Source organism: Somniosus microcephalus, chromosome 4 (genome assembly GCF_052327205.1).
Source record: "Somniosus microcephalus isolate GS21.2 chromosome 4, FLI_Smic_1.0, whole genome shotgun sequence".
Taxonomy (NCBI): domain Eukaryota; kingdom Metazoa; phylum Chordata; class Chondrichthyes; order Squaliformes; family Somniosidae; genus Somniosus; species Somniosus microcephalus.
Window position 1 is genome coordinate 281,095,166 of NC_140990.1, and position 21,310 is coordinate 281,116,475.

Genomic DNA, 21,310 nt, shown 5'->3' on the forward strand with positions numbered 1-21,310 from the left:
GCCTCTGACCTGCTCTTGTTGCCACAGTATTTATGTGGCTGGTCCAGTTAAGTTTCTGGTCAATGGTGACCCCCAGGATGTTGATGGTGGGGGGATTCGGCGATGGTAATGCCATTGAATGACAAGGGGCGGAATTTAGACTCTTGCTAGTTGGAGATAATCATTGCCTGGCACTTCTGTGGCGATTGTTACCTGCCACTTATCAGCCCAAGACTGAACATCGTCCAAGTCTTGTTGCATGCGGGCATGGACTGCTTAATTATCTGAGGAGTTGTGAATGGCACTGAACACTGTGCAGTCATCCCCATTTCTGACCATATGTTGTAGGAAAGGTCATTGATGAAGCAGCTGAAGATGATTGGGCAGAAGGCAGTTGAGCTGCAAGGACTAAAAACTGCCTATTTTTACATGATTTTAATTTTTTTCATTTTAGAAAGCAGTTCACCTTAAAGGGACAGAACTGCTTTCTAAAATGACAGCCTTGCTTTAAGAGAAGGTTGTTCTTGCTCCAATGACACTACGGCCACGCTCGATTGGGCCTCCTGCTGAGATTACCACCACAAAAACTGGCCTTACACGGTAAGTTTAGCGCTGGGCTAATGTTAATCAGCAACCAGCACCAATATCCTGGCCCTGCCAGTGCCATTAATTCCGGCGGCCATTAACTCTGGCCCACGGTGGCACCGGCTGGTTTTTAGCGCTCTCCAATTTTTAGCCCAAAGTCTCAGTTTGCAGCAGTAATATATGATTATAGAAATTTATGAAGGGTCTTGAGGGTGTTCTTTTGATGAGGGAGGGGCAGTCTTGGGGAATGCCCTGACGTAGAAAATATTAATTTTCCACACTTTATGTGGTGAAATTTTCCAGCATTTTGATATACACTGCAATTCTATCTTTGAAGCCAAAAATAAAATTTATCCTGAAAGGTTTATAGTTCTAGAACTAGTATTGTGCAATGAAAAGGGGTTAATTAATAACTTTGTAGTAAAGTGGCCTTTAGGGAAGACTGACCATAATACGATAGAATTTTATATTGAGTTTGAAAGTGCTTTAGTTAAATTCAAAACTAGGCTCTTAAATCTAAACAAAGCAAACTACGTAGGTCTGAGGGGCGAGTTGGCTAAGGTAGATTGGGAAACTACATTAAAAGGTATGATGGTAGAAAAGCAATGGCTAGCATTTAAAGAATTAATACATAATGTGCGGGTTAGGTTGATTGGCCATGATAAAAATTGGCCCTTAGTGTTAGGGGGAATTAAATACGTGGGGTTACGGGGTTACGGGGATAGGGCTTGGGTGGGATGGCTGTCGGTGTAGGGACCGGGTGCTAGGGTTTGGATGATCAGCCATGATCTCGTTGAATTGCGGAGCAGGCTCGAAGGGCCGCATGGCCTACTCCTGCTCCTATCTTCTATGTTTCTATGTTTCTATAATTTACAATAAACATACAATCCTTTAAGGCACAAAAACCCCACAGGAAAAGTAGTCCAACCGTGGATAACAAGAGAAGTTAAAGATAGTATTAGATCAAAGGAAGAGGCTTATAATGTTGCCAAAAAAAAGCAGTAAGCCTGAGGATTGGGAGGATTTTAGAATTCAGCAAAGGAGGACCAAGAAATTGATAAAGAAAGGGAAAATAGAATATGAGAGTAAACTAGCGAGAGACATAAAAACAGACTGTAAAAACTTCTATAGGTATGTAAAAAGGAAAAGATTAGTGAAAGTAAATGTGGGTCCCTTACAGGCTGAGACAAGAGAAATTATAATGGGGAATGAGGAAATGGCTGGGAAATTAAACAAATACTTTGGGCTGGATTTTCAATGGGCCGTGGAGGCATGATTGGAGGCGTGTGGGGGGTTAAAATCGCGAAAACTGGCAGGCGGGACCCCCCGCGAAAACTGGCGGGCGGGACCCCCCCCGCCTGGTTCCCGACTCCGAGCAACTTTAACTCATGTAAAAATAGGCAGTTTTTAGTCCTTGGCCTCCTGGGAAACCCCTCTCACCACCTTCACTGAGCGCTTCCTCAGCGGAGGCATATACCAGAATCATGGGAGCCATTTATTTCCTTCCCTTCTGGGCATTAGAGGAGCTCGAATACCAGCTGCGGCACCAGCAGAACCAGGAACAGCAGCAGCAGCAACAGGAGCGCCAGGCTGCTGCTCACCCACCTGAAGCTGCACAGGCCAGAAGGGGCCAGCGCTTGGAAGTGGCTTGAGAGCACCTTGCTGCACATCAGGGGGCCATGGAGACCCGTATCTGCACTGGCAGTCCTACTCAGAAGGACTTCCATGAAGGTCTGGTTTCTCTGTTCAATAGATGACCATCGCTCCTCCAGAGATGCCATTCTATTATGAACACTCACCGTGTTTTCTGCACTCTGGCGACTTATCTCCTCCATGGAGGTTGCCATCCTTTCCATGGTGATGCGTTGAGGCGCCAATGACTCCACAAAGGCTCTGCTCATGTTCGCTATGGACTCCTCCATTTGCTCCACACTTGCAGCGACCCTGGAGACAAAATCTGCCAGAGACTCCTGCATCTGTTCCTGGAGTTCCAGCACCGCTGATCTTGTGGATGGACCCAGAGGCAGAGGGTCGACATGCAGCTGAGCCGAGCTGGCAGAGTCCTGCGCCCTCCGACTAGGACTCTCCACTGCTGTCCCTGTCTCCACAATCTGCTGATGCTCACTTGTGAGCTGTGATACACCAGGTGACAACACTACTCTATGTCCCGAAGGTCCCACCGAGGTGTGAGTGTCTGCGCTGGTGCTGGGTGCGCTGAATTCTGCTGATGCTGCGCCCTCAGAGGTTGCAGCTTCCTCTGAGGAGTCTGGCTGCTCAGGCTGTTTCTCCTGGCTACTGGGGACGGCTGCTTGCGATGGTCCTGTGGGGGAGTAAAGGAAAGAGTCAGAGATGTGATGCCAAGGTTACATGCACATTGCATATTGCAGATGATCATAAGTCCATCTGTTAGAGCTTCAGAATCATTATCAGCGACTCATGCAATGTCAATGACAGAGATGGAAAACTATTCTGTCACCAGCTTGCTGTGATACACCCGTCTGTCCGTCCCCCATTTGCGCATCTTCCTCCACTCCTACGATCTCCAGGACCACCTCCTCCCAGGGGGTGATGTGGGCTAGTAAGGTTGGCCCTCCTCCTGTTCTCGCTCTTTCTCGCTTATTGTGAGCTCTCTTTTCCTGCAATGAGGGAGACAAGTGGAGGTTGAGTGAGAATGAAGAAATGAGTGTAGAGATTCCATAGCATAGATACTTAGAAGGAGACAAAGATGGAGTGAAGTGGCAAGACCAAGGGCCCTCCCTGTGTGTTGTCAGTTGTTTTCATAGCATCACAGTGATAGGGAGTGTGAGGGCTGCATAGCCAAATAGTTATGTGAATGTGACCATAGAGAGAAAGGGAATGGGTAAGGGTGCATGGATGTCAGTGTCAAGTGGGATGTGAAGGAAGAGATTGCTAAAGCTGAGTGCTGGTGAAGAAAGGCAATGGGGATCAGATTAAGGGTGATGGGAAATTCATACTCACTTTTCCAGTGCGCAGAAGGTCATGAAATCTCTTCCTGCACTGAATCCAGGTTCTGCGGGGTACTGATAATGAGTTGACCTCCTCTGCCACCTGGATCCACACAGCCTTGGCCTGATGGGGAGGCTTCTTCCTCCCTGAAGAAGGGAAGAGCACCTCTTCATGAGCTCTTGCTCCCTCAACTAAAGCTTGCAGGGCCACATCATCAAACCTGGGAGCAGACCTAGGTCTCTCGCTGGTCATTCTGCCTCCAGGTCCCTCTAGCATGAAAGGGCAAAAGGTTGGCAGTCTGCAGAAGAAGCAAGGCTTGTTGCAGACCCTAAATGCAGCAGCAATGATGATGTCATCGGAGGGGACTTTCAGTCAGGAAAAACTCAGTTGCCAAGGGTTCCCACACGTTGGAAATCAATTGGACAATTAAGTTAAAATTGCATCAATCTCCCAGATCCATTTAGATTCGGGTGGATAACACGAAATGCGAATAACACGACACCATCCCGCACCCGAGTTAAAATCCAGCCCTTTGTGTCTGTCTTCACGGAAGAAGACGCAAAAAACATCCTGGAAATAGTGGAGAACTAAGGGTCTAGCGAGAATGAGGAACAGAAAGAAATTAGTATTAGTAAAAAAAAAGCACTGGAGAAATTAATGGGACTGAAAGCTGATAAATCTTCTGGACCTAATGGCCGACATCCTAGGGTTTTGATAGAGGTGGCTATGGAGATAGTGGATGCATTGGTTGTCATTTTCCAAAATGTTGTCATGGATTCACAGGCTAAGTGAGTGTGCAAGAACATGGCAAATGGAATATAATGTGGAGAAATGTGAAGTTATCCACTTTGGTAGGAAAAATAGAAAAGCAGAGTCTTTTTTAAATAGTGAGAGATTGGGAAATGTTGGTGTTCAGAGGGACCTGGGTGTCCTTGTACACGAATCACTGAAAGTTAACATGCAGGTAGAGCAAGCAATTAGGAAAGCAAATGGTATGTTGGCCTTTATTTGAGTACAGTATAAGAGTAAAGATGTCTTACTGCAATTATATAGGGCCCTGGTGAGAACACACCTGGAGTATTGTGTACAGTTTTGGTCTCCTTACTTAAGGAAGGATATACTTGCTATAGAGGGAGTGCATCGAAGATTCACCAGACTCCGGGATGGGGGGATTGTCCTATGAGGAGAGATTGAGTAGACAAAGCCTATATTCTCTAGAGTTTAGATGAATGAGAGATGATCTCATTGAAACGAACAAAATTCTTACAGAGCTTGACGGGGTAGATGCAGGGAGGATGTTTCCCCTGGCTGGGGAGTTTAGAACCAGGGGTCACAGTCTCAGAATACGGGGTCGTCCATTTAGGACTGAGATGAGGAGAAATTTCTTCACTCAGAGGGTGGCAAATCTTTGGAATTCTCTACCCCAGAGGGCTGTGGAGGCTCAGTCGTTGAGTATATTCGAGATAGAGATCAATAGATTTTTGGATATTAAGGGCATCAAGGGATATGGGGATAGTGCAGGAAAGTGGAGTTGAGGTAGAAGATCAGCCATGATCTTATTGAATGGCAGAGCAGACTTGAAGGGCCAAATGGCCTACTCCTGCTCCTATTTCTTATGTTCTTATGTATTTGAAAATAAAGCAGTTATATAGGCTTCAATACAACTTCACTGACTGTAGTTTCATTCATTTGGACTTTAACCCAGATATACCATGTTAATTTGTGAAATTTAATCTTTTATAACGCATTCTTACAATAAGAACAGAATTGGTATCACAATATCATCGCTTTAATCATTGCATTTGCCCTTTAAAATTTTTTTTGCATCAATTTGCCACAGAGAAAGAAGAAAAAGAAATCAGGAAGAGGGTTATCACGGGATACTCTTTGGGGCCAACTATGCTATGGTTACTGCTCAGAGTGGTACCTCGTATCCGTAACTTGATGCTGGCAGACCCAAGGTTCTCTACCAGCTTTCCATAATACTCTGCACAGAGACAATGGCACTCTGCACATGTATGTTTTACACATACATAGTGTTGTCCCTCTGCTAACATTAACAGTTAAGTTAATAAGTTCCTAAGCAGTCCAATGGAGCATCTAGGCACTTCTTAAACTTGCATTTCTACCAGATGCAGTTATACTACACATGATGTGAAACCAAGTGGCACAAGACGAAGGGATATTTACTAGTCCTAGCCCCTTTAGGGCTACCCCAGATCAGGCGTATTTCTCAGACGTTCACTTTCAACTAAAGTTTGAGGTAACCGAATCCTAAAGATGCTTAATTGGGTCTAAAGGTCTGGGTTATCTCTCAGAATTTAAAGACTCACCTTACAATGAATGCGAATACTGTCATAGTAATATCGCCATTCATTTGGACAGAAATCAACTGTAACAGTAAATGACATTCCAGGGACCAGATGATTCTGTGAGATAGATTACAAATAAAGTAAATTCCCTAAAAATATAAAACATGTTGGTAATACAACACAATATAACAAAACAGCTTTATTATCCCATGCTATATTATAAACAACAACTTTTTTTAATATTGAATTTATAAAATGAAAACCAGAAGGTACTACATTTTACAACACACAGTAATTTCATCGTTGTGGCCTGGACTTGAATTCAGAACAGACAGAATAAAGTTTTCTCTGTAACACCTGGGCAGCTATTTTCCTGTTTTAGAATAACATTTCAGATTACCTCATTATGGCCACCCTATTTGACTTCATTTTCCAACATGTATACCACCTTAACTATCGTGATAGCGAAAGAGCACCCATCTCCAAATTCAACCTTAGTCTTTTCATCTGTTCCTCCAACTCTTCCACATTCAAAAATCTGCCCATCTGCATGCCTCCCAGTTCTCCTTCCAGAACCTATACAACTACCCACCTCAGTTCTCTTTCCTCATCAAATTCTCTCACTCGTGTTCCCTTTCAATCTCTGCCACATTCTCAGTGATTCCAACCGGCAACTGAATTCACTCTGCCCCATTAGTCAATTTCCTTGCCCTCCTTGCCTCTGTTAAGCTCACTGTCTACAGTTACTTCCCTCACTCACTTTTGCATCATCTTTCTTCTATGTATGCTATGCCTACTGCTAACTTTGCACCATCAATTTTCACTCCTGGAAAAAGAGCTACTAATATCCCCCAACTCTCACAATACCATGCTTCAACCACCTCCCCACAGAAAAGTTTCCCCCACTCTGGATAACATTAATACTTCTGTTGATCTCAACAGTTTCCTATCTTCCTCGTCTTCACCCAATTCCAGCTAGTTGTGAATCCCCACCACTTCCACGGTACAACATTTATTTCTGGTGCCTCAAATCCAGTAGCTGCAGGCTGGAGCATAACTGGCAAATAAGGGGACTGGCTATTCTATTGACTTATTTCAAGGACTGCCATTGTTCCCTTTCATTATTTCATCAAAGGTTATAGGGATAGATATTAAGGAAAATAGATCACACACTGGTGAGCAAAAGTTGCTCCTGTAAGGTAATGTATCAGGGTAATAAAGGCAAAGCTGCACCATGCATCTCAAATAGACCATACAGGAGCTCAATGTAAGGAAGAAAATTGATCTTTCCTCCAACACTTCTCTGCTTGATACACACAAAAGATACACTGTAAATATGCCATCTAATAAATCTAAAAACTGAAAGGAATACTTACCTTTTTGGTATATTTGATTTGGAAGTACTTTGTCTGAGGAGGTAGAATGTGAACATTTATCATTGCTGAAGAAATGTTGATCAGTTTCTGTAAATAAACAATTATTTAAGAATTTTTGTATTTAAGATTTTAAAATAACTACTTCTATACACAGAATAATATCTATGTTATGATTTATTGCTTTTGTATAGAATAACTGAAACCTCTATTTTAGTACAAAACAGATACAAAAATATAAAATCATTCATTTAGCACTGAAGGTAGAGTTTGCAAACACTGGAAACCATTTACTGTATTTCCACCATTTATAATCAGTAGTTACATTGTTGTATGCTTTTCTACACTTTATCTTAAACAATTCACTTTGCATACTTTAAACCAAGACTAATGAGCTCAGAAAAGGTAACTGGTAATTGCATTATCTCACTACCTTTCCTTATTCAGCTTCCAGTTATTTGTAGTGTGGGAAATAAACAAAATACTACACTAAATATATCTTTAGTGAGGATAAATACTACAGTTTAGACATGTCCTAATGAAGTTGACAGCAAGGGCTCAAAATTCGGAGGTTTAGCGCAGGCTGCTACCACCCAATTTGGGGAAACTTCGCATGCCGTACTTCCGGATGGGTGGCAGCACTGCCGATGTCCGCACTCGCGAAAATTATGTCGTTTATGCAGATTGTGACGTCAGTGAGTGTGCAACGCTCACTTGATGTCCAATCTGCCATTTTCAACTTCGCCACACCACTTTTAGCATGCCTTAACTGCAACCAGCTGAGCAAACATTGACAAGCAGGAAGTAGGCTCCAGCAGCACTATTTAAAGGGATCATCACAACTACTTGCAGCTGGCATATTTGTTCAGTTTGAATGGCTCTGCGGAACTTTCGGCAACTCCAGAAACTTTCTAAACTTCTTTCAAGACCCTAAGGTAACAGGCAGTGTGGGGCAAGTGGAGAACGCCTTCATTATTATTTAAAGGCTCTGCTCACAACACTTGCTCACAGTCATGGGGGCTCTACTTGCAGTCCCCATCGTGCTTGAGTATCTTCAGGAGAGGGACGAGGCAGCGAAGAAAAGGAGAAGATGCGTGCAGAGGAAGGAGGAGGGGGGGTCAGGTGGGCTCTCAACAGGAGGCCTTACCCACCTAGGGTCCTCCGAGAGCACTTCTCTTACCTCCACTTAAGCGAGGAGCAGTGTATTAGGAGGCACTGCTTCACCAAGGAGGTTGTCACAGAACTCTGCCACCTCCTGCAACCAAACTTGCAGCATCAGAGGAGGGCCGCCACAGCTCTCCCAGTGGCCCTCAATTTCATCGACAGCGGATCCTTCCAGTCTGCAGCAGGAGACATAGCTAACATCTCCCAGTTCGCCGTCCATCACTGCATCCAGGAGGTCATTGAAGTTCTCTACACTAAGAGAAGGGGCAGCGTTTTATTCTCTCTGAGCAGAGAGAAGCAGGAGAAGCGTGCTTGTGGCTTTGATAGGATAGTGGGCATCCTCATGGTGCAGGACACCATTGGCTGCACCCACACGGCTTTGCGGGAGCTGCATAACAATCCTGAGATGTTCCGTAACCGCAAAAGCTACCACTCACTTAATGTGCAGTTGTTGTGTGACCACGCCCCGCACTTCCTGATGGTCAATGCCCGCTATCCTGGCAGCAGTCATGATGCCTTCATCCTACGCCAGTCTGGTGTGCCAGCAATCTTCCAGCCACAATGTCAAACCCGAGAGTGGCTGCTCGGAGACAAGGGCTGTCTGCTCTGCACCTGGATCATGACTCCCCTCCGCAACCCCATCACTCGTGCCCAGCACTCATATAATGAGAGCCATGGTGCCACCAGAACATCATCGAGCAGACCATTGGGTTGCTGAAGCTCAGGAGGAGCCCTTCAGTACTCAGCAGAGTGGGTGTCCCATTTCGTGGTGGTCTGCTGCATGCTTCACAACTTGGCCATCATGAGAGCCCAGCCCTTGCCAGCAGGGATTGAAGGACCACCTCAGGAAGAGGAAGAGGAAGAGGGAGAGGAGGAAGAGGAAAAGAACAAGGAGGACAAAGAGAACGAGGAGGAAGGGAGGAACCAGGCAGCAATCCCCCCTTCAGCACAGGCTGTCCGTGAATGCCTCATCAGACTCCGATTCCAGTGAATAAAACCTCAAATCCCCATTGCTCACCACATCCTCATCAACCACATCCCCATCATACCATCCCTCTTTAACGGAATATCGTAACATCCTTCCGGGCACAAAGCTGAAATGAGAGCCACCAGAAAAACAAAGGTTCCAAACAAAATTACTAAATTTATCAAGAATCAATTCACACATACTACATCAACTAATCACCCTTGTGCAATCCCTTAGTGTCTGTCATAAGGGTGTCCTTTCCTGCTCTATTGCTCCTACGAAGCGTTCCCCAAGTGGCTGCAGCATGGCTGGTGGAAGGCTGCTGAGTTTCTGTGGGGGAGACTCCAGATGGCCTTGTAGGGCGACCTCGCGCAGCTCTGGACCTGTAGACTGCACCACCTCGGCATTGGTGGCAACAGTCTGGGCTGGCTGGCTGGCTGACAGGCAGCGGCAAGGGCAATGAGGGAGTGGCAGTGGTCAGAAGGGAAGAGAATTAGTTGTGAAAAAACCCTGCACAATGTCTCCTCCGGCGTTACCAGTCGCCACAGCCTCGACTATGCTCCTGCCCAAAACGGCAAGAATGCTTTCTTCGAGGGGGGTAAGAGGGTGTTCAGGGTAGGCTCTTCCTTCTCCAATGTGAGCCTGCTGTTTTGAGTTATGTGTGACCTTCTCCTGCAAGAATGAGGAGTGTAGGTTAGTCACAGTCTTGTGAGGTGTTTGGAGAATGTGCCTGTCATGTTGAATAGCTGATAGTCAGCGTGTAAGATGTCAGTTGCGGGCAAGTGAGGGTTATAATAGTGGTGAGTGTGTGAGTATGAGGAGAACGAGATGTGGTGAAGTGTGGTGCAGAGATTGTAAGCGAGTGAGGCTGGAGAGGCAAATCTTGTGAGTGCTAGGATTCGTGAGGCTGTAAGTGCTGCAGCTATGAACAGAGAATAAGAGACCAGTATTCTTACCTTAACAGCTCTAGTTTGATCATGGACTTTCTTCCAGTATTGTAGCCATATCCTGGGTGCTAGACTCCTGGCATTTACATACTCTGCAATCTCTTCCTACTGTTGGAAGAGTTGATCCCTGGAGGGTTTCCTGTCCCCAGAAGTAGGTGGTGGAGAAGAAGGTGACCCTCCTCCTATCCGCTGCCTGCACCAGGGCCTCCAAGACAACATCTGAGAATCTTGGTGCTTTCTCAGTGCTTGCTTCAGCCATAACTCTCCTTCCAAAAGATGTTTCCCTGGTGTCTGCAGCCAAAATGCACCTCTGCTTTCAGAGGTGCTGGCTGTCTTTAAGTGGAGTCAGGCGCCCAATATCCGGCTCCCCCTACAGTCATGCAGCTAATGAGGAGCCCAGGTAGCCTTGGCTGCATGCCTGACTCATGATAATGATCAGACAGCACAAATATAGTGGCCTAGAAATTGAGTTTGCGCTGCGCCGGGGCTTAACGCCGGAAATTTAGCGCCGGTGCTAAGTCGTGCTGTGCGCGCCAAAAATTCAGTAGCGCCGCGCCCAAACGGCTGCCGGCGCTACTGAAGGCTGTTTGCGCCTGAAAACTGGCGCTATTCCGGCGCTGCGGCGCCCGATGCGGTGCGGCAGGCTCGGGAAGTGCAGGCCTCCTCCTTCAGTTAAGGAGGAGCTGCCTGCACCCGCCCGCTGGCCGGTTAAATCGCCACAAAAATGAGCCCGGCACCTCAGGGAAGTGCCGGGCTCGCAGCCGAGAAGCATCTGTTCCGCGGGGGGGGGGGGTGGGGGAGTCCGGGGAGGGAGGTGCGGGCAGGCGGCCGGCGGGAAAGCGGCCGGCCGCCGCTCCACCTTTATGCGCCGGCGCAAAGTCGTGTAAGACTCTGTTGCCAGAGTCTTAGTTGCGGCTGCCACGGGCGAGGCGGCCGCAACTGAATTTCGGCGCTGGGGCCCGTCACCACGGCAACCGGGACGCTGTGCACACCGATGACGTCATCGGTGCCGGCGCAGCGCTACCGGTGTAACGCCGATGTTGGGCCCTAGTCAATTTCAAAACCGGCTGTAAGTCCAGCGCAATGCCCTCTAGCGCCGCAAAATGGGCGCTAAGCCCACTCAATTTCTAGGCCAGTGTGCTGTTCGAGTCAATTGCAACAGGTGTGTGCTGTACATGTGCGATCAGATTCCTATGCCACTATTTTTTTTTCCAGGCCTCTGACTATCCAGTCCAAGGCAGAACCTGCAGTTTGGTTTTTTTCTTCACCCCTTTATGATTGATCATTAGTTTATATTATTTACATTTTCCTTTATTTTACAAGAGCAGCCATTGTTTTTTTTTAAGTTGATCATCTGTGACAATGTACAGATTTATGTCTATTGGGCTCTTATCTCACCATACTGACTTTGGTGGGCCTGAGCAGAAGTGGAGTTCTTGTCCTCTCATTGCTTATTTTTTCTACTTTAAAATCTTTTTCCATCCATGAACCTGTTCCCTGTCCCAATTCTCTCTCTCTCTCTGTGTCCCTCTCTCTTACACACACACCCCGTTTATGTTATTATTTTAGTTCATAATTCCTCTTTCACGCCACGCTTTGTGATTTTTCTGAAGATTTTAGTTTTTTATTATGTGATTCATTTTATTTTGAATGGTATATAGCAAGGAATTATCATTGCAACTATCTCAGAGAATGTTTTGCTGGATTATGATTAGGCAGAATTTTAGATTAGGCAGAATTTTTAGGGAAGGAATGTGACTGGAGAGGAAATTTAAATGGGGGGGAAACATTTTTGCGGACACTGATTGGTTAACAATGGAAGCAGAAAGTACCAAATTAGCAAAGAAGAGATGTAAACAATTAAAGAATAAGGTGTTGTTGATTGCCTAGATGTACAGAAAGGAAACAACCCAAAACATATTAAAGAAAATGGCCCTGAATTTGTGGTCAATATGACGGCGTACTCTGATGATCTGCTGTGACTTTCAAGTCCTCATTGAAATGATGTACTGATAAAAAGTTAGACTAATTGCACACCTACTGCGCTTCGATTACACTGGAAAATTTTATGGCTGATGCAAACAAGCGCAGGAGCCTGTTTGCACAGTGTAAGGGGATGGGGGATGAGAAAATTGTATAATAATTAAAAACAAACACATAAAAGAACCTACCAGGCAGCAGTAAAGGCTCGGTTTGAGGGATGGGATCGTTTTAATTTTTTTAAATCTTGCAGAGGCTTCCAGTAAATAACTGTACTTACTCCATAGTATTCCCTGTGATTTTTAAAGCCAAGTACTGTACTTGTCAAATAAATATAACTAGTATCACACTGTTTAATTTACAAGTTCTCTGATGTTGAGTTGAAATGTTTCCTGATTGGCTCGTGAAAGGAGCACCGACCCACATGATCCCAGGTATGCTTACGCACAACGGTGCGCCCCAGGGTTCCGTGGGCCATTACGCTGCGCACAACTCCGCAATATTTCAAAGCAACTTCTCGAAGGGGGGTTCGCAGCAGGTAAGTGCAGATTCCATTCGGAGGTCGGCGGCGTACTCCTCAGGGCCAATTTTTTTTGTTAGAAAAGCCTCCAGAAACTAAATGAAGTATGTTCATTGATTGTATAAATACAGAACCAATGTATTCCAACTGGTGAGGCTGTAGCACCAGTACATTTAGCCACATGACTTATTTTGCACTAATAATTAGGATAGTTAGAATTCCAGCATCCAGTCTTTAAAGGCATAAATAGGTATAAAATTATAAAAATTGCACAGTTACACATCACTTATCTTCTACATTTTGATAAAGGAGCTAAAAGAATAGAGTTGGGTTCATTAGGAATATCATTACAATGTGTCTCACTTTTGTAAATTTTCCACCTACCAAAATCTGTTGGTGATGTTTTCCAATCTCGTAACCTCCAAAATGCAACATAGCAGGGAGAGCCTGAATCACTTTGTTTTTCTGTAATGTGGCAAAGATATCTGCAATGAAGTGTGAAAAAACCTAAAATGAGAAAGTGCCCAGAAGAATAATTCTTGGCTTACTTCTAGAAACAGGCATCATCGTACCAAAATCTTTTCCAAATTACAACCATTGGAATGTACTCAGGATAAATACATGCCTCATGTGCAATCTATCTTTCAGCACACAGTCTTTCATTATCATCTGAATTGCAACATAACTAAACATAGTTGATCCTTATTGAAGTAGACTGAGCTATCCTTCCAATACATAATTATTTAGATTAAAGCTACTGTCATAGTCTGTTTACAATATAGCGGTTTATGTTTTTAAAGGACAATTCAGTTTTTTTGTATGTTTTGAAGCTCCTTTCAATTTCCTAATTGTTGAAATAACTATGAATTCCTAAATTAACAACTACTGACGACTAAAATTGAATCTTAGTGCACAACTATGGACTGGGTTATGCTTTACAGTGTTTGAAATGTTTGTTAGCAAGTTTAAAACATTTGTTTACTATTTGTAAGAAGCCATTTATGTGTGACTAAAAGTGTCACCTATCAAACTTTGTTGCATAAATTAAATAGGTACATAATTCATTTTCTATCAGTTCCACCAACCAGAGTTTATGGCCTGGAATTTGTGGTCAGCAGTGAAGCAAAGGCGAGAAGGTTGTCATTTTTGGCGCTTAATGATTTCAGTGCAGTGTAGTGGGAATTCCCTAGTGCAATCTGCAGTGATGTCAACAAGCTGTTTAAGCAGCCAATCACATTGCAGAATTCTCACAGACAGAAAACCAGGTAATGAGAAACTGCTTTTATCCCAACTTTTTAAAAACATTACAAAGAGCAAAACAAAGATTGGGGCTCTCACATGGGGATAATGTACAACCTGAAATATCATGAACAACCATTTAAAAAAATAACTTTTTTGAAAAGTTTCTTAAAAATTGTAATTTTTATCATAACTCAGAGATTTGATACTCCATAAAATTAAAATTAGTTATTCAGGGCCATAATGTTTGTTTCGCAGTCAATACGCTGTTAAAACCCCCAGTTGCACCTAATCCAACAAGGCCTAACATTTAATGGGGTACTTAGCGGTATTTCCATTGAAAAGCCCAAGTTCTTGTCGGTTCCCCAGATTACCGGCTGTGGGGGTGGGGGCACAGCATAGCCAGTGTCAGAGCAGTGAATAACTGATTGCAACTTCAGGATTTCCACGTTTAGGTGCACATGCGCTACATCCTGAAGTTGCAGTGAGTTTCAAAGGGGTAATAACAGTGAATGCTGTTAGTTCGCCATTATTACCACTGCAAATTCCGGCCCTATTTATTCTACCTCATCGTATCATCATAGTAGTCCACAGTTTGAAATTCCTACTTTACAGAAAGGCTTAGTTACTAATTTGCCAATACCTGTAGTGTGGTTATTACATTGCATACTCAATGTATTTTTTCTGAAGGAGGATGGGGGGAAATAACTAATGACCAACCCACTTTCATATACCTTCTAGTAACTGGGTAACAGTTGCATTTTTATGCAGGAAGTTATGTTGTAGTACTACTTTAACTAAAACTACAGCCCCAATTTTAACTCTGGACGGGAATCGGGCGGGTGGGGGCCAAGGCTGCATTTTCTATTAAAAGCTTGGCCCCCAAAGTATGCTTATCTGTCCTATTCAGCAGATCTAGGACACAAGTCAGCAACCAGCTTCTAGGTGGAAGAGGTCGCGGGTTTGGGAGGTGCTGCCGAAGAAGCCTTGGCAAGTTGCTGCAGTGCATCTTGTAGATGGTACACACTGCAGCCACGGTACGCCGGTGGTGGAGGGAGTGCATGTTTAAGGTGGTGGATGGGGTGCCAATCAAATGGGCTGCTTTGTCCTGGATGGTGTCGAGCTTCTTGAGTGTTGTTGGAGCTGCACTCATCCTGGCAAGTGGAGAGTATTCCATCACACTCCTTACTTGTGCCTTGTAGATGGTGGAAAGGCTTTGGGGAGTCAGGAGGTGAGACACTCGCCACAGAATACCTAGCCTCTGACCTGCTCTTGTTGCCACTGTATTTATGTGGCTGGTTCAGTTAAGTTTCTGGCCAATGGTGACCCCCCAGAATGTTGATGGTGGGGGATTCGGTGATGGTAATGCCGTTGAATGTCAAGGGGAAATGGTTAGACTCTCGCTTGTTGGAGATAGTCATTAACTGGCACTTCTGTGGCGTGAATGTTACCTGCCACTTATCAGCCCAAGCCTGAATGTCATCCAGGTCTTGTTGCATGCGGGCATGGAATGCTTCATTATCTGAGGAGTTGTGAATGGCGCTGAACACTGTGCAGTCATCAGCGAACATCCCCATTTCTGACCTTATGTTGGAGGGAAGGTCATTGATGAAGCAGCTGAAGATGGTTGGGCCTAGGACACTGCCCTGAGGAACTCCTGCAGCGATGTCGTGGGGCTGTGATGATTGATCTTCAACCACCATAACCATCTTCCTTTGTGCTCGGTATGACTCCAGCCAGTGGAACGTTTTCCCCGATTCCCACTGAATTCAGTTTTACTAGGACTCCTTGATGCCACACTCAGTCAAATGCTGCCTAGATGTCGATTGCAGTCACTCTCACCTCACCTCTGGAATTCAGCTCCTTTGTCCATATCTGGACCAAGACTGTAATGAGGTCGGGAGCCGAGTGGTCTTGGCGGAACCCAAACTGGGCATCAGTGAGCAGGTTATTGGTGATTAAGTGCCGCTTGATAGCACTGTCGATGACATCTTCCATCACTTTGCTGATGATTGAGAGTAGACTGATGGGGCGGTAATTGGCCGGATTGGATTTGTCCTGCTTTTTGGGCAGTTTTCCACATTGTCGGCTAGATGCCAGTGTTGTAGCTGTACTGGAACAGCTTGGCTAGAGGCGTGGCTAGTTCTGGAGCACAAGTCTTCAGCACGATAGTCGGGATGTATCCAGTGCGCTCAGCCATTTCTTGCTATCACATGGAGTAAATTGAATTGGCTGAAGACTGGCTTCTGTGTTGGCAGGGACCTCGGGTGTAGGCCGATATGGATCATCCATACGGCACTTCTGGCTGAAGATGGTTGCAAACGCTTCCGCCTTGTCTTTTGCACTCACGTGCTGGGCTCCACCATCATTGAGGATGGGGATATTCATGGAGCCTCCTCCTCCCGTTAGTTGTTTAATGGTCCACCACCATTCACGACTAGATGTGGCAGGACTGCAGAGCTATGATCTCATCCGTTGATTGTGGGATCGCTTAGCCCTGTCTATAGCATGCTGCTTCCGCTTTTTAGCATGCATGTAGTCCTGTGTTGCAGCTTCCCCAGGTTGGCACCTCATCTTTAGGTACGCCTGGTGCTGCTCCTGGCATGCTCTTCTACACTCATTGAACGAGGACTGATCCCCTGGCTTGGTGGTAATGGTAGAGTGAGGGATATGGCGGGCCACGAGGTTACAGATTGTGGTGGAATACAATTCTGCTGCTGCTGATGGCCCACAGCGCCTCATGGATGCCCAGTTTTGAGCTGCTAGATCTGTTATGAATCTATCCCATTTAGCACGGTGGTAATACCAAACAACACGAAGGAGGGTGTTCTCAGTGTGAAGACGGGACTTCGTCTCCACAATGACTGTGTGGTGGTCACTGCTACCAATGCTGTCATGGACAGATTGGTGAGGACGAGGTCAAGTAGGTTTTTCCCTCGTGTTGGTTCTCTCACCACCTGTCACAGGCCCAGACTGTCAGTTAAGTTCTTCAGGACTCGGCCAGCTCGGTCAATAGTAGTGCTACCAAGCCACTCTTGGTGATGGACATTGACATCCCCTACCCAGAGTACATTCTGTGCCCTTGCTACTCTCAGTGCTTCTTCCAAGTGGTTTTCAACATGGAGGAGTACTGATTCAGCTGAGGGAGGGTGGTAGGTGGTAATCAGCAGGAGGTTTCCTTGCCCATGCTTGACCTGAAGCCATCAGACTTCACGGGGTTCAGAGTCAAAGTTGAGAACTTCCAGGGCCACTCCTTCCCAACTGTATACCACTGTGCCACCACCCCTGGTGGGTCTGTCCTGCCGGTGGGACAGGACATACCCAGGGATGGCGATGGAGGAGTTTGGGACATTGGCTGAAAGGTATGATTCTGTGAGTATGACTATGTCAGGCTGTTGTTTGACTAGTCTATGGGACAGCTCTCCCAATTTTGGCACAAGTCCCCAGATGTTGGTGAGGAGGACTTTGCAGGTTCAACTGGGCTGGGTGTGTCGTTGCCGTGTCCGTAGCCAGTACCGAGGTCGATGCCGGGTGGTCCGTCCGGTTTCATTCTTATTATGTTTTGTAGTGGTTAGTTACAACATATTGGATAATGTGAAATGTTTTTAGTTCAAAAAACAACCAAATTACTAGGAGTAGATTGTACATAAAAAAGGCATTAATACACATTATGCATTTATTGATTAAAACCCAAATAGTTATTCACATATAAAACGGAAGAAAATATATTTGTGAGTTGCATTAAAATTTTATTCCAGTATCTATTCATCAAGAGATGAGACTATACTCAATTTTAATTACATTATCTGCTTCTATTATTTTTCCACAGTAATCTTACTTGTTTCCAGTAAATGATTTGGCACATTTCCACGCTTGGGCTCCTCCACCAATCTGTCTTTAGCAAAAGACGTCTGGTTCCTAAGGGTACGACCATGGTTGCTGAATGGCAAGGCAGCATGTTTCTCCACCTCCATAATAACACTCGATTCAAATAGCCTGCTTTGATCCACAGAGCAGAAACATGCAAAAGAAAATAGTTACGTTTTAGGACTTATGGCGTCATGTTTAAAATCATAAAAATGAATAATTTTAGGAAATTTGATGCATTGTAAGTTTTTTTTTAAAACTTATTCTGAAACAAACAATAAGTAATGTGTGATGCACTTTTCAGCACAAGTCGAAGAAGATCGATTGCCACATGTACCACAGCCCGCCTGTATCTGAAGGTGAAGGGTAATGTGTTCTAGGATAAACACATTCACAAGCTGAAGGCAGACAAGGCTCACAAGAAGCTTCTGGCTGACCAGGCCAAAGCTCACAGATCCAGGACCAAGGAAGTTCGCAAGCACCGTGAAGAGCGTCTGCAGGCCAAGAAGGAAGAGGTCATTGAGACTTTGTCCAAGGAAAAAGAGTCTAAAAAATAAACTGATCCCTTTGTACAGACTGGCAAACTAATTAAAAATTGGTCATTGTACTAACAAAAAAAATTATAATTTCTCTCAACAGTACAATAATCAAACATTATAACATGAATAATATCTATAAATGGTGAAATATCAATTTCAAACTCCTTTTGCTGCCCCGAGAAGGGCTTTTGCAAGTAGTAGTCTCTAGATGGGACTATTTCCTCTTATATCCTTTGAAGAATCTGGTACTGAATGGAAGTTGAATCGCGATGTATATAACAACAGCTTTTGTCTTATGCAGTTCCTCCCTCTGTTGTGGCCTCTGACATTAAACTGAACTAAAGAACAGTAGAAATGCCCAGTTTTTAATATTTTAAACTTTCCTTACTCCCGAGTTTAATGAAGTTGCATTTCAAAAGATCGAATGGACAATGAAACATTACTTGACTCAAAACAATTATTACACTTGACAAAGTTAACTACAATCTATGAATAAAATGATATATTTCAAACATACAAATAACTTCCTACAACAATAAAACACAATATGCTACTGAAGTTCAAGATAAGTTTCTAATTACAAGTTGGGATTCGACATTTTACATTGGAGCAGCCATTCACACTTTATTTGGTATGCTAATTACATTAACTTCATTTTTTGATCCCAGTGTAGTTCAATCCAGAATGGCAAGGAATTAGACCAAAGCTGATCAGAAATATAGTGTACAGATTACAAACAATTCTCCGTAGCTAACTCATTAACATAATTATTCATAGCTGCATGTGTAGCTTTGTCCTTAATCAGGTGGCAGCCTAATGCGGAAGACTAGAAAATTAAGATTCAAATGAAATGTAAAGGAAAAAAGGTGACAGAACAGGGAAAAAATTATTGGATTTGTTGAAAAGGCTCAAAAGGCAAATCAACCCATTGGCAGCCTTTTGCCAAGGTCGAAGGTTGAGAGGGGACAGAAGTGACAGGCAAAAATGAAGTGAAAGGAAGACTAATGTGGAGGCTTCAGGCAAGTAACAAGCAGCCTGGCAGCTATTTGATGTCTAGTGAAGTGGTGAATGCCCTGTGAAGGCAGTTGTGAAGAGGATGGCCTTATCTGCTGCTCCAGGGCACCATCCCCATAAGTCTGCATGTTTAAAAGGTGAGGTGCAATTCAGACATAGCTGACAGCTATGTCACTGGCTGTGCCATCACTATTATATGTGTTAGCTGTAGATCCCTTGCACCAGTTGGCACAGTTCTGCATCTTACTCTCTGCTGATCCAGCACATATGAAGCCAGCTCCCCTCAGTCATTGCCAGGTAGGTGTGCAGATATGGTTGGTAACATCATAGTCGGTCTGGCCAATCAGGCTCTTCTAGCTGCTCACTGTGGCATGCCTCTTTCATCCAGTACTACTGAAAACATGAAATATTGCGATTTTAGTGCTTTTGAAGAACTGTCCAGTATTCAGATTAGTTAAGTCTTCATGGCATCAAGTATATGGGCCTAGAAATTCAGTTGGGCGCGGCAGCCGTTAGCGCCTTAGGAGGAGTAGATTTCGAGCGCTAGGCGCTTAGCGGCCGGGCGCAGCGCGATCTGCGCCTCGCCCCAACTTCAGTACACATTTAGCGCCGGCGCAAAGTCTTAGCGCGCGCCCTGCTGCGCGCGCACATCATGACGTCATTTGCTAGTGCAACGCCTTTTGTGCGCCCCGAACCGGAACTTCACTCGCGCCGGCCCATTGTGCGCCGGGCGGCCCGAGCGACTGTGAAGTGGAACGGTACACAGCCCAGCCGGGCTGCGGGGAGCGCAAATTAAAGGGCACTTACCCAGCAGTATAAAGGCCAGCCATTTTGCAGCATTCACTCTTGTGCAACGGTTTTTTGGACAGAGACCAAGGAGGAGAGTTTACTGGTTTGGACCAACACTTGGACAGGTATTTTTGGCTCAGGCCAGAGCTTACCAATTATCTTTGCCTTCATTCAGAGCTCAGTGTTTGCCAGCATATAATGGGGGCTGCATTGGGTGGCAACGCTGAATTTCAGCCTTATGCCAGAAGGGCTTACAGACGCCGTGAGAGAGTGGCAGCCCTGGCTAGACGCAGAGGGGGCAACAGGCGTCGCCAACTGAGGCCTTACCCACGCAGGGTATACCGCCAGCAGACCTCCTATCTGACCATGTCTGCCGCGATGTGTGTTAGGAGGCTGCGATTCCGAAGGGAGGTGGTTGCAGACATCTGCCGGCTGCTTCAGAGAGATCTGCAGCCACAGCTGATGCGCAGGACTTCTCTGTCGGTGGCAGTGAAGGTGGCTCTCAACTTCTATGCCACCGGCTCCTTCCAATCCGCTACTGGGGACATCGCTAACATCTCCCAGTTCGCCGTGCATTGCTGCATCCGCCAGGTGACCGAAGCCCTTTTCAGAAGGAGACATCAATTCATCTCCTTCCCCATGACCCTGGACAAGCAGCAGCAGCGTGCAGTGGGGTTTGCCAGAATAGCGGGCTTCCCCATGGTGCAGGGCGCCATTGACTGCACGCATGTGGCTTTGCGGGCACCTCTTGAGCATGCCGAGGATTACCGCAACCGGAAGGGCTACCATTCCCTCAATGTACAGCTGGTGTGTGACCACAGGCAGCGCATCCTAGCTGTCAATGCCCGCTTTCCAGGCAGCAGCCACGATGCCTTTATCCTGCGACAGACAACTGTGGCTGACATGTTCCAGGCGCAGCCTCCCCCAAGAGGATGGCTTATCGGGGACAAAGGCTATCCTTTGTGTACCTGGCTCATGACCCCGCTCCGCGCGCCCACGACCCCTGCTGAAGAGGCATACAACGAGAGCCATCAAGCGACGAGGAACCTCATAGAACAAACAATCGGC

General features: G+C 45.4%; 1 protein-coding gene across 2 annotated transcripts in view; it reads right to left on the bottom strand.

Annotated features, from left to right (window-relative positions):
* The window catches only part of cfap221 (cilia and flagella associated protein 221), a 382,896-nt gene extending 364,869 nt beyond the window's left edge, over positions 1 to 18,027 (bottom strand). For both annotated transcript variants that reach the window (XM_085986538.1, XM_085986539.1), the window contains exons 1-4: positions 17,872 to 18,027; positions 13,179 to 13,279; positions 7,220 to 7,306; positions 5,865 to 5,960 (exon numbers count right to left, since the gene is read on the bottom strand). In XM_085986538.1, the coding sequence (XP_085842664.1) occupies positions 5,865 to 5,960; positions 7,220 to 7,306; positions 13,179 to 13,279; positions 17,872 to 18,007 (420 nt within the window). In that variant the 5' untranslated portion in view covers positions 18,008 to 18,027. The remainder of the gene's footprint in view (positions 1 to 5,864; positions 5,961 to 7,219; positions 7,307 to 13,178; positions 13,280 to 17,871) is intronic.
* Between the last annotated feature and the right edge of the window lie 3,283 nt (positions 18,028 to 21,310).